The 17,437-nt window shown below is 36.8% G+C and overlaps 1 protein-coding gene across 1 annotated transcript in view; it reads right to left on the bottom strand.

Moving 5' to 3' along the window:
- Nucleotides 1-2,732: 2,732 nt before the first annotated feature.
- Nucleotides 2,733-17,437, bottom strand: part of AGGF1 (angiogenic factor with G-patch and FHA domains 1) — a 44,946-nt gene continuing 30,241 nt past the window's right edge. Inside the window, exons 9-14 of the mRNA XM_068535533.1 lie at nucleotides 12,562-12,663; nucleotides 11,167-11,332; nucleotides 9,947-10,029; nucleotides 6,705-6,832; nucleotides 4,407-4,506; nucleotides 2,733-3,135 (exon numbers count right to left, since the gene is read on the bottom strand). Coding sequence (XP_068391634.1) covers nucleotides 2,935-3,135; nucleotides 4,407-4,506; nucleotides 6,705-6,832; nucleotides 9,947-10,029; nucleotides 11,167-11,332; nucleotides 12,562-12,663 — 780 coding nt within the window. The 3' untranslated portion in view covers nucleotides 2,733-2,934. The remainder of the gene's footprint in view (nucleotides 3,136-4,406; nucleotides 4,507-6,704; nucleotides 6,833-9,946; nucleotides 10,030-11,166; nucleotides 11,333-12,561; nucleotides 12,664-17,437) is intronic.

The raw sequence follows: 17,437 nt of genomic DNA, 5'->3' as shown, positions 1-17,437 counted from the left end.
TGGCTAATAACCCTAAGTAGAAGTCTGTTGTGAGAGTTTCTGAGTAAGCTTTTGCTTTCCTGATAAAAGAGAACTAACAGGAATACTGCTCTTTCCTCTTTCTTCTGTTTTGGACATGACTGTGACGACTGGAGTTCCAAAAGTCATTTTGCAACTACAATGCCATAAGCCAGCACTAAGAAGAGTAAAGCAGAAAGGCAAAGAGAAAGCCTGGGCCCTGATACACACAGACACACACGTAAACACTGACTCATTTTAAAGAATCCAAGTGTATTTCCACTTTAAAGCCTGAAAAAGTAAAATGAAATGTTTTAGATCAAAGATTCAAGGCAGAGATATAAGTGATGCCCTACAAAAATAAGAAGCACACTTAGAACAACACAATGGGGAAAATACTTTCAGCTGTTCCTGAGAACACCTTTAGATGCTAGGTCTAGAAACGCCTTTCTGGCTCCCTGCCAAGCACATCCCCCTGTCCTGCAACTCGTTAGGAAGGCCTTTGTATACAATCTCTCCTTGCTGGAAATTTCTATTTCTTTTGCCTGCTCTTTGAAAATGTGCCAAATTAAGAAATAATCTTTTACATGAAAAGTTGGAAGGTGTTTGAATCGGGTGAACCATAACTTTTCATAAGTTCACAACTAAAGTAAGTGAAACATCAGAAGTAAAAACTTTTAAAAACAGAAAGAAAAAAATCCCCCCCCTTTCTGAGAAAAAGTGCTTCCTGGCTATTTAATTCTAGAAAACAATTTCTGTTATTTTACAGTAATGGTGATGGTTTCTTCTGTTCTCTATTTTGCCAGCTTCTCATGTTCTGGCAAAATATGTTAGATTTCTCAAAATTCAGCAACTTGTAGCTCCACTTAAACACTTAAAGGCTATTAAGTTAATAAATTTATACTGCATGAATAAACTATAGTTTTAAATATCAGACGCAAAACAACTTTATGTGTAATTCAAATTGTACATAATCCGTATTTATGCTTCTAAACAAACAGAAGCTCACATTTGTACTACTTTTACAGTTTACAAAGTGCTTTTACATACATTTTCCCATTTTCTATTCAAGACAAACATGAGAGTTAAATATTCTCATTTCACAGGTAGAAATAGAACCAGACATTATTCAGTGCTTTAACCAGTATATAGTATAGCCCTGAGACTTTAGATCTGCAAAGGGTTTTAATAAAGCAAATATCACATATATTTCAATTTTTATCACCATTTTCAAGTTTCCATTTTCTTAACAAAAGAAAACAATGAAAAAGTTTTCCACAATCTAATAATAAAAATGGGAAATATTACATAGACAGTTGTACACTAACCCAATGAGTGAGATCTACCAGAAGCAAGTTTACTCTGAGGGTCCTATATTGTTACCTATATGTAGGGCACCGGCACCAGAACCACATTTAGATGAGTAATTTTTCTACTTTAGAGAAAATAACGCAGGACACTCCTAGTGCCTCCAAGTCTAATGTACATATATGTGTATGTGTTAGGGTATGTAGATGGCCAAAAAGGATACAGAAAAATACTTAATCTAGATTTTCAGAGTTACAGGACCTCGGTTTTTCCCATCTTAGGCCTTTAATAACGACAATTGTTTGGTCATTATGTCTCATCTTTAGTAATACATTTAGTTTTCTTTCCACACCCCCCCTTTCTTCCCAAGTACCCTGTACATTAAGACTAGAAATTCCAACAGGTAGCCTTTCTTTCTGAATTATCTTCCCTATTGCATACTTTTTTCCAGAATTTTCCTTTCCTATTTCTATATCTTGAAGACATTTCTTTATAGTAGATGAAGGAGCTATATAGTTTATATTCATTATGAGAAAAGATCAGTTCCAGCATTGATTTCCCAGCAAAAAGCTGAGAGAAAAGTTGAACAGAAAGGAAAAGAACAGTGTTAACTGGCAGAGCGGTGACACCTGCACTCAGAAAGCTGCACTGCAGTCTCCGAAAATCTGAGGTTATCCTTTCATTATTGTGCTGCCAATTAACAGAGGAAAATTCTGGCTGGTCATGAGTTCAAAGCAGACCAGTATGTTTAAATTATTGGTTCAATGAATCATTCTTTTTGATGTTATAATGTTTTTTATTGCATTTGAAGACGTTTTCAATAAGTATCTTGAGTTTGAGGCCTTGGCTAGGTAACCCTTTTTCAGTAGAAATCAGATTTTTCTGGCACAACTCCATTGCCAGCAATGGGATTTATCAAAACTACAAATGCCAGCACACTGAATATTTCAATACTGTACTCAATTGTTCATATCTAAATATTTCAGCTATGAAACAAACCAAAGGTAAATGCTTTATAGTACAAATCAACATATTCTTCACAGAAGAAAACAATGAGACTGATTTTCTACAACATGTCAGCTGTTCATTAGCTCTTCAATAATATTACTTGGGTTATTTCAAATATAATAACATTTATACACCACTACCCATGTTTTCTCAACATTTTCTACCTAGGTCCTAAAGGGCATAAACAAGGATGTATATAGTCAGAATTGTTTTTATAAACTTTCGATGTTTCTTTTGTTATGCATCGTACAGTAATGAATATAAGGAGACAAGGACAAATGTACATTTAAGTTAGTGGTTACATGAATTTTGCTTATATGGCTAGTTGCTTATATGGGTCTTGCAAATGACAAAATAAAGTAACAAAGCTTGATAAGCTCATCTGTGCCCTGTGAACTTTAGTCCACCCACAGCATAACTCGATTCAGTCACTATTTATTAGTTTTTAAAAATGTTTTTTAAAAACTGCAAACCACACTTTATTACACATTTCTGAATCAAGAGGGGGTAAATTGTGACACGGTTCCCTCATGCCACTGACTCTTTTGGAGAGAAAATGTATGCAATTAAACAAGAGTTTCCAAATTCTATAAAAAAGCTTTTGTGTTCTATGACTGACCTTCACTCTACGGTCCCTTTGACCCAAGGCACAGTCCCTGGTGCATCTTTTTGAGATTTAGTTTCGGGGAAGTTTTCAGCAAACCTCTCTCGTGCTTTCTCCCAGTTCTTTTTGCTCTTGTTTTGGAGAAGGTGAAGATCTTCAATTGAAGATGGCTTGCCTGTCCCCAAGCCTGCATGTGTTCGCCGAAGTTGAAGCTGGATCTGTTACCAAAAGTTAAGGAGAGAACTTACTGTAGTATCTAAACACACTGAAATCTGCTGTATCCAATTTGGTACTTTAACTATAATTCTTTGAACTAGAAAAGATTGATGCATAAGAAAAAACTGTCAAATACATCAAATACATACAGGAATAAATACATGATTATACGTGGAACTCAAACTCATTTTTCTACATTGTCTTGCTTGTCAATAAGTACAGTTGACTCTAGAGAAAACAGAATGCTCCTTAAATAGCAATCACCAAATTTCACTGAGATGCTGCAGAATCAATCTGTCATCTACTCTAACGAGAAGTAAAAGCAATGGATGTATTTAAACCTACAGTCCAAGCCTCGCCTAAGTAAGTGAACAGGTAAGTTAAACATTAAGAGTCATAAAAAGAGAACTTGTTTATTTTCATAAAAGGAGGGGAGGAGTTCGCATTATTATGAGAACCATTATAAGCCACCAGTTACTGAGTGCCTAATATATGTCAGGCACCATCCTAGGGGCTTTATGTTCAGACATCCCTGAAAGAGTTCTCATTATCCCCATTTTTACATATGAAAACTGAAATCCAAACTTGCCCTAAGTCGCACAGCTAGTGATAGAACACATATTCTAACCTGACTACAAAACCCATGTTCATCCCACTCTACCTCAATGAAATGAGAAAATTTACATTAAACTCACACTGATGCACCCATTCTTTCTTTAGGTACCAAGTAATCATCAAGAAAGTTCTTTGATCATATTACTACTTTGTAAGGTTTTTGTGAAAGAGAATCTGAACCTCCGATGAACCATGGGACTATAGAATTAAACCACTGTATTGTTTTCCGGACATGATTCTCTCTATTGCTTGTTACATGCTCTGAATCTTGAACCTAAAACAGATTCTCCAGCTAGTACAGAGTCTGTCTGTTCATAAAGTAACACTGTGATTGCTCTTGCATGTTAGGACAAGGCACAGTAAAGAAGTCAGTAAAAATAACTAAGACACAGAAGAACTTCTGGCTCAGGAAATAACATTCACTATCCTAGTCTGATGAAGGAAAAAACTCTAAGAGCCTTCCTAAGAACTTTAAAAACAAAACAAAACAAATCATAAACACATATATTTGGTAACTATGATTGCCACAAAGGTAGTAATTATGTCTCTTTTTGCTTGCTACAATACTCCTAGCACTTAAGGCAACACCTGGCATATAGTAAGTACAGTAAATATATCCGTTACAAGAATAAAGAATGAAAGAAATCTCGAGTCTTACCGGAGTTTTCATTCCTCCACCGTCCTTCCCTAGGCCCTCTCCTTTTTTCCAACCCATCTTTTCCAACATCTTCCGACCTTTATTGCTATCAGTAATTTCACTTTAGAGAAAAGTAAGATGAGAGTTGACTTCTAAAAGACCATTTAAGTCACATTTATAATAAATTCATGAAATAAAAATAACTGGTACAACTACTTTAGAAACTATTTGGCATTACCTAATAAAGTTGAAGATACACAAATTCTACTCCTACGTATACTACTTAACAGAAAAGGGAATGTTTTGCAGCTAAATCTAATAACCACAAATTAGAAACAATCCAGATGTCCATCAGTGGTAAAGTGGATAAACTGTGGCATATTCATACAGAGAAAATTATATGGCAATGAAAATAAAATGTACCTAACATAACAAAGTAATGCTGGACAAAAAGAATATAGACACAAAATAAATACTAAATTATTCCATTTATTTAAAGTTAAAAAATAAGTGAAATTAATCTGATGCTGGTGAAGTCAGTAGAATAAGTTACCTTTGGGGAGGAGAGAGAAATAGTGATTAAGAGGGGACACTAGGAGGGTAGGTTTCTGGGGTTACTGATAATTTTCTATTTCTTGACCAAGACGTGTATTCTGCAATGTGTTAATCTTACGATATATCACTGATATTGATACTTACATTTGTGAATTTAACATCAACAAAAAAAGTTAAAACGAAACTAAACCTCTCATTAACTATTTGCATTTTGTTTTATGATCTGCTAATTTAAGGGTATTTTAATTTTATGTTCTATCGCATTGTCTTTTCAGTTCTACAAAATATGTAAATTAGCTCTCCAATAACGATAACCCAAGCAATGTCAGACCAATGGATTTCATTTTTCATTTCTGTCTTCTAATTTAACTGTAATACAATCTTCATATTCTCTAGCAATTATTTCAAAAATATTAAACCTTAAAATATATTTGTCGGGCTTCCCTGGTGGCGCAGTGGTTGAGAATCTGCCTGCCAATGCAGGGGACACGGGTTCGAGCCCTGGTCTGGGAAGATCCCACATGCCGCGGAGCAACTAGGCCCGTGAGCCACAACTACTGAGCCTGCGCGTCTGGAGCTTGTGCTCCGCAACAAGAGAGGCCGCGATAGTGAGAGGCCCACGCACCGCGATGAAGAGTGGCCCCCGCTCGCCACAACTAGAGAAAGCCCTCGCACAGAAACAAAGACCCAACACAGCCAAAAATAAATAAATTAATTAATCAAAAAAAAAATATATATATATATATATTTGTCATGTTGCTTAGCATATCTAATTTAAAATGCTATATTTCATAAAATGTGACTCCATAAATTCTAAGATGCACTGTTAGTCTATGTACCATTAAGAAAAAACTGCTGTCACATGTAACTGTAAAATTCTATCCAAGTAGCGTATCTTAGAATCAATAAAATGATAATAAGTCAAAATTTAGTAACTAATTGTTAGTTCTACATGAAAGATTTAAATGTTAACTAAACCTAGAATTTATATTCTGAGAAACAAAATGTAGCTAATATATGATTAAACGCAGAAATATAATCATTTTGTAGGCTTCAAAATTACATTTTTCATGTTTATCAATGCTACTTTACCAAGAGAAAAGAACTGGATCAAAAATAAGTAAGGGACTTCCCTGGTGGTCCAGTGGTTAAGGATCCACCTTCCAATGCAGGGGATGCGGGTTCCATCCCTGGTCGGGGAACTAAGATCTCACGTGCTACGGGGCAACTAAGCCCACGCGCCACAACTAGAGAGAAGCCTGCGCCCCGCAAAGAAAGATCCCACATGTCACAACTAAGATCCCGCAAGCCACAACTAAGACCCGACGCAGCCGCCCCCCACCCCCAAAAATTAAGAAAAATAGTATTTCAGGGTCAAGAACAGAAGCAGTTGAGTTCTGAAATAACTATTAAAAGTATCAGTCCATACCAATTTCTTACTAGCCCAGCCTCCTAAATATCTAATATATAAAAGTATGGTCACTCAGTTGTGTGGCTGCAATGTTAGCTATGCATATGTATCTGTGTTTAGGTTTGTATGTGATACATCTGTATGTATACTTACACATATGATCAGTAATTTTCTAGGGAATAACGCAATACCAATATTAGAGGAAAATGTAAACAGATGTAGAGTTTCCATCTTGTTCTACATTATTCCTATAAAGGTTACCTAGCAGATTCTATAGCCCTATAAATCACATTACCCTATGAACGTGATTATGGTACAGAGACTGTTTCAAGCAATTAAAATTTAATACTTACGAATGAACGGATGCAGGAGCATCATCTCTTTGGAAAGTTCCTTCACTTCCTATCTGCTCCCTGCGTTTTCCAGCTCTATCTTTATATTTTGGATTCTTCAAAGCCTTTTCATCTTCGTAGTCTGTATTCTTCATAAACATGAAATATTCATTGAGGAAAACAAAACTGATAAATAAAAATATAATGTCTGTATATTTGCCTTGCTTAGCAAATATGGTTCAATGTGGTCTCCATTAAACAAGCCATGATATAAATTAAGATATGATACAAATTAAGACAATTACATTATTGAATATTTCTATTCTATCCCCTTTAATATAGTGAAAATATAGTATATTTTGAATCAGTGCTGTGTACTCATATTCTCATATGAACTACAAGTATTCAAAAAAATATGGAGAACCCCTGGGGTTGGGGAAAAAAATCTATTTCTCCTTTTCTCTAAGGAACTGAAAGTTCCAAAGGACCTAAAATATTTTGATACTGTTCCTTAGAAGGGAAAAATGTAGAAAGTCTTTAAAAAATAGATAAAAGGAAATAAATACTCTTTTACCCTGGCAATAATAATAGCTTTTTGCTTCAATACAGCTTCATTATATGATTAATCAGTCACTCAACAAATATTTTCTAAGTAAAGAGTAAGTTATGCCCTATGCTAGGTAACAGAATGCAAAGAAATTTATAATCCTGAAGTGCAGACACACAGTCTTCAGCATGCTACAGTATGACTGGTTCAACAATTAAGGTATACACAAGATATGGCAGTGGCACAGAAGAGACAGGCAATTCAGCTTGGGGTTTCAAAAGCTCCTCTTCCCCTTTGTTACCATTTGCTAATCTTTACATAAAATGTACAACACTCATCCAAAAAGATGCTACGGACTGCTAGAGCAATGCAAGGAAAGTACCACAGAAGTTTTTACTTAATTTTGCTTTCAAAACAGAAAAATACAGACCACCAACCCTAATGGGTATTCCCCCCAGAAAATGATGTAGAAATTGAGCTAACATTTTTGAAAAAACATTTTAGTCCCTCCTTACATATCTATTTTCCTCCCAAATTAACCTCTTAACATTTTTTTCTATTATGATTTCTCTCCCTTAGTACAACAGTAACAAAAAATACAATTCTGCATAAAAATATGTTATTTTGGCAGCATCTTTTCTGACTTGTTCATAAAGTGTAAAAAACACTGGACAAATACACTTAAGACCTAGATCCTATATCTAGCTCTGTCATTTAGTAGGTAGGTGACCAGCTCTAGTTTCTCTAATGTAAACTGGCAATATTAATTACTTTCCTGGTCTACTTATAGGATTAAACGGTAATTTTTTTAAACTGCCTTACTGAGGTATAATTAACATACAATAAGTTACACATAAAGTGCACAGTTACTTTTGAGATTCGTATACACTTATGAAACCATCGCAATTAAGATAATAAACATATTCATCTCCCACAAAAGTATCCTCGTCCTTCTTTGTAATCTATCCCTCCAGCCCCTCTCCCTGTGCATCTTCTCCTGTAGCCAGGCAACCACTGATCTTTCTGCCATGATACATTAGGTTTGCTTTCCTAGAATTTTATAGAATCGAAGTATATAGTATGGTTGAGTTGATCTTTGAACAACATGGGTTTGAACTCCGTGGATCCACTTATAGATTTTTTTTCAGTGGTAAATACTACAGTACTACACGATCTGCAATTGGTTGAATCTGTGGATGCAGAACCCCAGGTATACAGAACTGTAGACATAGAGGGCTGAGTACCAGCTATATGCAGATTTTTCAACCAAGGTGAGAGTCAGCACACCTAATCCCCGGGTTTTTCAACAGTCAACTGTACTCTTTTTGTCTGGCTCTTTCACTCAGCACAATCATTTTGAGATTCATCCATGTTGTAGTCTGTATCAATAGCTTATGCTTTTTTATTGCTAGAATGTTTGACCATACAGAGTTAACATAGTTTATCCATTTATGATAGTTTTTGGCTATTAGAAAAAAAGCTGCTGTGACCATTTGTTCACTAGTTTTTGTATGAACATGTGCTTTCATTTCTCTTGGACAGAAATGAAATACTTTGAAGTAGAATGGTGAATAATACAGTAGGTGTATATTTAACTTTTAGACAAAGTACTAAACTCTTCTCCAAAGCAATCACACCATTTATATTTTCACCAGCAGTGTATGAGAGTTCCAGTTCCTCCACATGCCCACCAACACTTAGTATGGTCAGTCTTTTTAACTGGTTTTAAATTGCAATTCCCCAATGACTAATAATACTGAACATCTTTTCATGTGTGTATTTGCCACCTGCTTTGGTGAAGTGTCTATTCAAATCTTTTGCTCATTTTTAAATTAAGTTGTTTTCCCTTATTGAGTTTTCAGAGTTCTTTATATACTCTAGGTATAAGATACATGATTTTTATCAGATATATGATTTGCGAATATTTTTCCCAGTCTGTGGCTTATCTTTTCATTCTCTTAATCGTGTCTTTGGAAGAACAGAAGTTTTGGAGGAAGTACAATTTGTGCTTTTATGGATAGTGCTTTTAGTGTTAGATACCTTAACAAATCTTTGACTTTTTTTTTAAGGTTTGCTTCTAGAAATTTTATAGTTTTAAGTTTTAAATTTATATGTATAGTCCATTTTGAGCTCATTTTAATATGTTATGAGGTGGGGATCAAGGTTGTTGTTGTTGTATATGGCTATCTAATTGTTCCAGCACTGATTGCTGAAAAAAGACCATCCTCTTTCCACCAAATTGCCTTCATGCCTTTGCCGAAAATCATACACACACACACACACACACATATATACACATTTATCTATGTATCTATCTATATGGGTCTATTTCTGAACTCATTATTCTGTTCCATCAACATATTTGTTTATCTTTTTGCCAGTACTATACTGTCTTTATTGCTGTAGTTTATAATAAGTCTTGAAATCAGGCAGTATTAGTCCTCCAACTGTGTTTTTCAAGGGTATCATTTTAATGCAAGTTTTTTAAAAACTAGAAATGGCTATTCCAATATAGGGTATTATCATCACTTTCCTACTCCAACCTCAACAGTTGTTGAGGTAAACAGTAAACAACTAACAGGAATTACACAAATCTCAGAATCATTCTAAATAGCTCTCGTTTTATATATAAAAATGGACTATGCTTATCTACAGGCAGTTTTATACAAAACCAGATGCACAGTTTAACACATGTAACAATATTTAACTCCCTTACCTGCAAACCATATTTTACTCGTATTTTCTTTAATTCTTTTCTCCTTTCCAACTCTTTTTCCTCCTTACTTAGAGTTGGACCAACTAAAAGGAAAAATTGAGTTTGGTTTAAAAAAAAACAAAACAAAACACTAAATCTGATATAATACTGTTTATTTAATAATGAAAAACTAATAGTACTAGTATCCCATCTGCAGATTAACAAAAAGTTCAAATAAATTAATATAAAAGGATCTTAGGTTGTGATGATGTCCCTTCAGCATTTTGGTAATTAAGTCTACTTGGAAAGTAAACCAAAACTCAAAGATTATAGGAATGTTTTAGATACTGAAAGAAACACTGAACATCTTAATTTTTCAATATGGTTACTGTAATAGAAACCCAAATGCAGAAATATTGTGAATTTTCCAAAGGAACATAAGCTTGTGCAAAAGAAAAATAACAGAACCCAAGATTCACGTTACTATGTAATGTGCCATACTCATTTTCATAATGTAGTATGAGAAAACAAAAAATACATAATGAACATGTATAGTTGGTATTTAAAGGAAACAAATGATGTGAAAAAAATTACTTCTTACTAGTTAAAAGTATCTTTCAATTTTTAAAGCCTTAGATGAGTGGGTTTTAAATAAGATAGCAACATTTTACAATATTATTTATTATAGAAAGTAATGGTATATACACAGATAATATATCAAACAAACTACAAGTAGGAAAGCAAATATATCAACCAATAAATCTTAATACCTTGGCCTATTATTTTCTATGTTACTATTTTACATCAGAGTTTAACTGTGGGTGACTTTTTATATCAGTAAATAGATGTTAAAGGGAAACCAATCTCTATTTATGTCACAATTACTCCTTTGAAGTACATTTAGCTACCACTGCAGCGATGCTTCAAAAGCCTATAGACTGGATTAGCAAAAACAGAGCTAATGATTATCATTCCTGGTCATAAAGTAACCTAATGCTGTAATAGTACAACTAAATTATTACACAGAAAAACCAACTACAATCATAATCTACTAGTCTAGGTCTCAAATTTCAAATACATGTCATTTCTTAGTCTCATTTGATAATATTCACTTAACTATAAATGTATCTCAATAGAGTATTATATCAATTAGATATGAAGCTGGTAACTAACTGATACTTTTTTAGAACACGCAGTGAATTAAAAAGCTACCATGCCCATAAACAGTATGTTTCACATACCAAAAGGTTCATCTTTCTTATCAAGACGAAGGTGAGCTCTAACCTGCCCTGGTTCACAGCCATCACAGGTATCACTGCCAGGGTGAATGTGAAAGGACAACACAGTCTCTCCAATCTTCACTTCATCTCCATGCTCAAGTACGTAAGGGTCACATTTAGTTTTGGGCTAAAGGAGAAAAAAATTACAAAACCAAACCCAAGAGAGTTACATATGGTTATTTTATTTATGTCTACTGTAAGTAATGTCTGATTATAAAAAAAAAATTTGAGATTGTTCTCAATGAGATAGACATATGCACACACATTTCCACAAAACTTGAAGGTGATGCATAATATTCTACTAGTCGAGAAGATGACAGCTGAACCGAGCAACTTCTAATTTTTTTTTTAAATATTTATTTTATTTATTATTATTTATTTTTGGCTGCATTGGGTCTTCGTTGCCAGCCGTGGGCTTTCTCTAGTTGCAGCGAGCGGGGGTTACTCTTCGTTGTGGTGCACGGGCTTCTCATTGCAGTGGCTTCTCTTATTGCAGAGCACAGGCTCTAAGCGTGTGGGCTTCACTAGTTGTGGCACATGGGCTCAGTAGTTGTGGCTCACAGGTTTAGTTGCTCCGTGGCACGTGGGATCTTCCGGGACCAGGGCTCGAAGCCCTGTGCCCTGCATTGGCAGGCAGATTCTTAACCACTGTGCCATCAGGGAAGCCCTCTAATTTTTATATTATCAAAATCCACTGATCTCCCCATCTCCATGCCCAATCCTATCACAGAAATACCCAACTCAAACTTCAAACAGTCTTTTACCAAAATGAATAATCATCACAGTCAAAAAGATAAAGTGTTAAGGAGATAAGTGCATCATATTTCCCTTTTTCCGTCCTCTCTTGATAATTCAGTTTTATCTCATTTTTGATTCCTATAGACTAAGAATAAGACCTCCCTCCCTCCCTTCCATATATTATCTTATTATGTGCTAAAACACTTTGCTACATGTTGGGATAGAAGAGTTAACTGAATAGACATAGTCCCTGCCTTCAAGGAGTTTCCAGTTTAACATTTCCTTTAAAAGTTTAAAAACACACACACACACACACACACACAAAGGATGGCCCCTAAAGTTGCTGTAAGAACATTTACTCTGAATAGCTTTAAAATGCATTTATTTCTAAATATAAGGCACAGGTACATAATTAGAAGTCAAAACTCAACAGTTAAGTATCCACTTACTGTATACGTTTTTTAGCCCTTTCTAAGAATTCCCTTCCATGTTAACACATTTGGGTGAATACCAATCTGAACTAAATGATATGTATAACTATGGCCCTGAGGGATAAAAAGTTTCATTTCAGTTTTTTAAAATAATGTGCAAGTATTTAATTAATAAGTATATACTCACTTGAAGAATCTGTTTTCCATTAACAATTGTACCATTTTGACTGCCTTGATCCACAAGGACATAACTTTGTAAGTCGTGGTCAAAATAAATTTCTGCATGAAACTTAAAAAAAAGAAACCAGGTAATTATAAAGTATTATACTTTTTTTTAAACCATAGATAATTTCTCTATGATAAGATGCAATGAAATTTAGTCTCTTAATAATTTAACTTTTATTATTTTTAATACTTTTTTTCAGAATACAAAAGTATAATAATGCTTCTGGTAGAAATGAGAAGGCTGCAGGAGAAGAAGTCACCTATAATTCCACCTATAATTACCATTAATAATTTAGTATGTGTCCTATCTTTTCTACTTTTATAATATAGTTGAGATTATACTACATATATAACTTGAAATAATTTTTTCACCTAATATATTTGTTCATGTTATTAAAAATTCTTAATACGAAAGGTGATTTGAAACATTCAAGGCCGACTTCTGTTTTTTCCAAATTTTCAATACTCAGAACTAATCACTCCCTTCTGTTCCACAGCACTTTGTTTATATAACAATTAAATTACACAAAGTTTCCATATATGTGAATGTCACTGTACTGCTTACAATTATCGCTTACATTTATTTATTTTTATTTAATTAATTAATTTATTTATTTGGCTGTGTCAGGTCTTAGCTGCAGCATGCAGGATCTTCCTTGAGGCACGCGGATCTTTCGTTTTGGCATGTGGGCTTCTCTCTAGTTGTGGCGTGTGGGTTTTCTCTCTAGTTGTGGTGCGCAGGCTCCAGAGCGCTGTGGGCACTGTAGTTTGCAGCACGTGGGGTCTCTTGTTGAGGCGCTCGGGCTTAGCTGCCCCGCAGCATGTGGGATCTTAGTTCCCCAACCAGGGATCGAACCCACATCCCCTGCACTGGAAGGTGGATTCTCTACCACTGGACCACCAGGGAAGTCCCTATTGCTTACATTTAGTTTACAATTTTCTTACCACTTAGTACGTAATACAGTGCCTCACATATATTAGGCAGGTACTCAATACATGTGTATTTAACTGGATATAGAGCTGCAGAAATATTTAACTTTAAATTTCATAAACAATACATTGCTGGTGGGAATGTAAAATGGTGCAGCTGCTTTGTGGGGGGTCTGACAGTTCCTCAAAATGTTAAACAGAGAGTTACCATACGATTCAACAATTCTACTCTGAGGTAGGCATCAAGAGAAATGAAAACATACCTCCAAACAAAAACCTGTACGTGAAATGTTCACAGCAGCATTATTCTTAATAACCAAAAAGTGGAAACAATTCAAATGTCCATCAGCTGATGAACAGATAAAATATCTGTATCTGAACAATGGAATATTTGGCAATAAAAAGAAATGAAGTACTGATATATTCTACAACATGGATGAATCTTGAAAACATGCTAAATAAGTAAAAATGCTAGTTACAGGGGCGGAGTCAAGATAGCGTACCAGGAGGACGGGGAATTCGCGTCTCCGTACAACTAGGGCACCTAGCAGGCACCGGTGGGGGACAACGGACACCTAAGGGGACGGGAGGAAACCCCAGCAACTGGGTAGGATGTGGGGCGTGGGGGGAGTGAAGGGGGGGGAGAAGTGGAGGCGGGACGGGACTGGCGCCCCTAAGGGGTGGCTGGGGGACGGGAAGGGATCCCACGCCCAAAGGGGGAAATTGGGGAACCACTGGGAGGGCAGAGGATCAAAAGGGAGTGTGGCCAGGTTTCCCCTGCCCACTTGGGCCCCCAGGAACCTGTTCAGATCCCAGGCCTGATCCTCTGCCCACCGAGGCCCCCTCCAGCCGAACGGGTCCTGAGGGAGTGGGAGGGAGGGGAGGGGGAGCAAAAGTAAAGGCTGGACCTAAGGGACAGCACCCCTGAGGGGTGGCTAGGGAGGGGAGGAGTTCCTACACCCAGTGGGACCCACCCACGGTTAGGGATCCAGTGGTCGGGGAGACCCTGGGGGAGACAGTGGGGGAGAGCCACAAAAGAACGGAAGGGAACGGGGCCAGTGCTTTCCCTGTCCACTTAGGCACCAGGGAGCCTGTTGGGCTCCCAGGCCTAATCCTCTGCCCTCAGAGCCTCCCTCCTGCCTCGCAGAACCCAAGCCCCGTCCCCACGCCCCCACCCAGGGTCCCACCTCTGCACTCAGAGACACCCTCCAACACTTGGCCTAATCCCCACCCACACACCCTCACTCAGGGCCCTACCTCCAAACTCCGGAACTCCACACTCCAGAGGCCCTCCTTTCAACATGCTGCCTCTCCTCTTCAGCGCAGGGCCTAAGCAGAGGCCCCGCCCAATGCCTGAACATGGCCACCTAGGCCCCGCCCCATGCTCAAATGTCACCCCCCACCTGCCTAGGTCCCGCTCCACACTAAATCCCGCCCCTGTCTCTTCCACCCCAGTCTAAACTCTGCCCCCATAGCCAAGGTGCATTTTTTTCTTTTTTCTCTTTTAGATTCGGGTTCTGTTTTACCTTGTTGATTCATTGTTGTTCTTTTATATTTTTATTTTTCCTAATAGATTTTTTATTTTTCTAATTTTATTTTATTCTTTATACTTTGTTATTGTTCTCTCCTTTTGGCTTGTTCCCTGCCCTCCCCCCTTTTTTCTCTTTTTTTCTGTTGTGGTTTTATTTTACCTTGTTGCAGTTGCTTCAATATAGTTTCCTTTTTCCTAATATAATTTTTATCTTTCTAATTCAGTTTTGTTTTTTATTCTTTGATACTGTACTGCTCCTTTTTTTCTTTCTTTTTTTTTTACCATGCCACAAAGCTTGCAGGATCTTGGTTCCCAGGCTGGAGATCAGGTCCGAGCTCCTGTGGTGAGATCTCCGAGTCCAAACCGCTGGACTAACAGAGAACCTCAGACGCCAGGGAATATCAATTGGAGTGAGGCCTCCCAGAGGTCCTCATCTCAGCACCAAGACCCAGCTTTATCCAACTGCCTGCAAACTCCAGTACTGGACATCTCAGGGCAAACAACCAGTAAGACAGGAATACAGCACCAACAAATCAAAAAAAAAAAAGAAACGACAAAAGAATATGTTACAGACGAAGAAGCAGGTAAAAACCTACAAGACCAAATAAATGAAGATGAAATAGGCAACCTACCTGAAAAAAAATTCAGAATAATGACAGTAAAGATGATCCAAAATCTCGAAAACAGAATGGAGAAAATACAAGAAACATTTAACAAGGATCTAGAAAAACTAAAGAGCAAACAAACAATGATGAACAACACAATTACTGAAATTAAAAAGACTCTAGAAATAATCAATAACAAAATAACGGATAAGTGAGCTGGAAGACAAATGGTGGAAAAAACTGCCAGGGAGCAGAAAAAAGAAAAAAGAATGAAAAGAATTGAGGACAGTCTCAGAGACATCTGGGACAACATTAAACGCACCAACATCCAAATTACAGGGGTCCCAGAAGAAGAAGAGAAAAAGAAAGGGTGTGAGAAAATATTGGAAGAGATTATAGTTGAAAACTTCCCTAACATGGGAAAGGAAATAGTCAATCAAGTCCAGGAAGCACAGAGAGTACCATACAGGATAAACCCAAAGAGAAACACACAGAGACACATATTAATCAAACTATCAAAAAATAAATACAGGGCTTCCCTGGTGGCACAGTGGTTGAGAATCTGCCAACGCAGGGGACACAGGTTTGTGCCCTGGTCTGGGAAGATCCCACATGCCGTGGAGCAACTGGGCCCATGAGCCGCAATTACTGAGCCTGCGCGTCTGGAGCCTGTGCTCCACAACGAGAGGCCGCGATGGTGAGGCCCGCGCACCGCGATGAAGAGTGGCCCCCCACTTGCCACAACTGGAGAAAGCCCTCGCACAGAAACGAAGACCCAACACAGCCATAACTTAAAAAAAAAGAAAAAATAAATTAAATAAATAAATAAATAAATAAATACAAAGAAAAAATATTAAAAGCAGCAAGGGAAAAGCAACAAATAACGTACAAGAGAATCACCATAAGGTTAACAGGTGATCTTTCAGCAGAAACTCTGCAAGCCAGAAGGGAGTGGCAGGACATATTTAAAGTGCTGAAAAGGAAAAATCTACAAACAAGATTACTCTACCCAGCAAGGACCTCATTCAGATTTGACGGAGAAATTAAAATGTTTACAGACAAGCAAAAGTTAACAGCATTCAGCACCACCAAACCAGCTTTACAACAAATGCTAAAGGAACTTCTCTAGGAAGGAAACACAAGAGAAGGAAAAGACCTACAAAAACAAACTCAAAACAATTAAGAAAATGGTAATAGGAACATACATATTGATAATTACCTTAAATGTAAATGGATTAAATGCTCCAACCAGAAGACAAAGACTGGCTGAATGGATACAAAAACAAGACCCGTACATATGCTGTCTACAAGAGACCCACTTCAGACCTAGGGACACATACAGACTGAAAGCGAGGGGATGGAAGAAGATATTCCATGCAAATGGAAATCAAAAGAAAGCTGCAGTAGCAATCCTCATATCAGACAAAATAGACTCTAAAATAAAGACTATTACAAGAGACAAAAAAGGACACTACATAATGATCAAAATATCAATCCAAGAAGAAGATATAACAACTGTAAATATTTATGCCCCAACACAGGAGCACCTCAATACATAAAGCAAATGCTAACAGCCATAAAAGGGGAAATCGACAGTAACACAATAATAGTAGGGGATTTTAACACCCCACCTTCACCAATGGACAGATCATCCAAAATGAAAATAAATAAGGAAACACAAGCTTTAAATGACACATTAGACAAGATGGACTTAATTGATATTTATAGGACATTCTATCCAAAAACAACAGAATACACTTTCTTCTCAAGGG

The sequence above is a fragment of the Eschrichtius robustus genome, chromosome 2, assembly GCF_028021215.1.
Source record: "Eschrichtius robustus isolate mEscRob2 chromosome 2, mEscRob2.pri, whole genome shotgun sequence".
In the NCBI taxonomy this organism is placed as follows: domain Eukaryota; kingdom Metazoa; phylum Chordata; class Mammalia; order Artiodactyla; family Eschrichtiidae; genus Eschrichtius; species Eschrichtius robustus.
The sequence above is the reverse complement of the archived record's forward strand: the minus strand, read 5'-3'. Positions and strand labels throughout refer to the sequence as shown.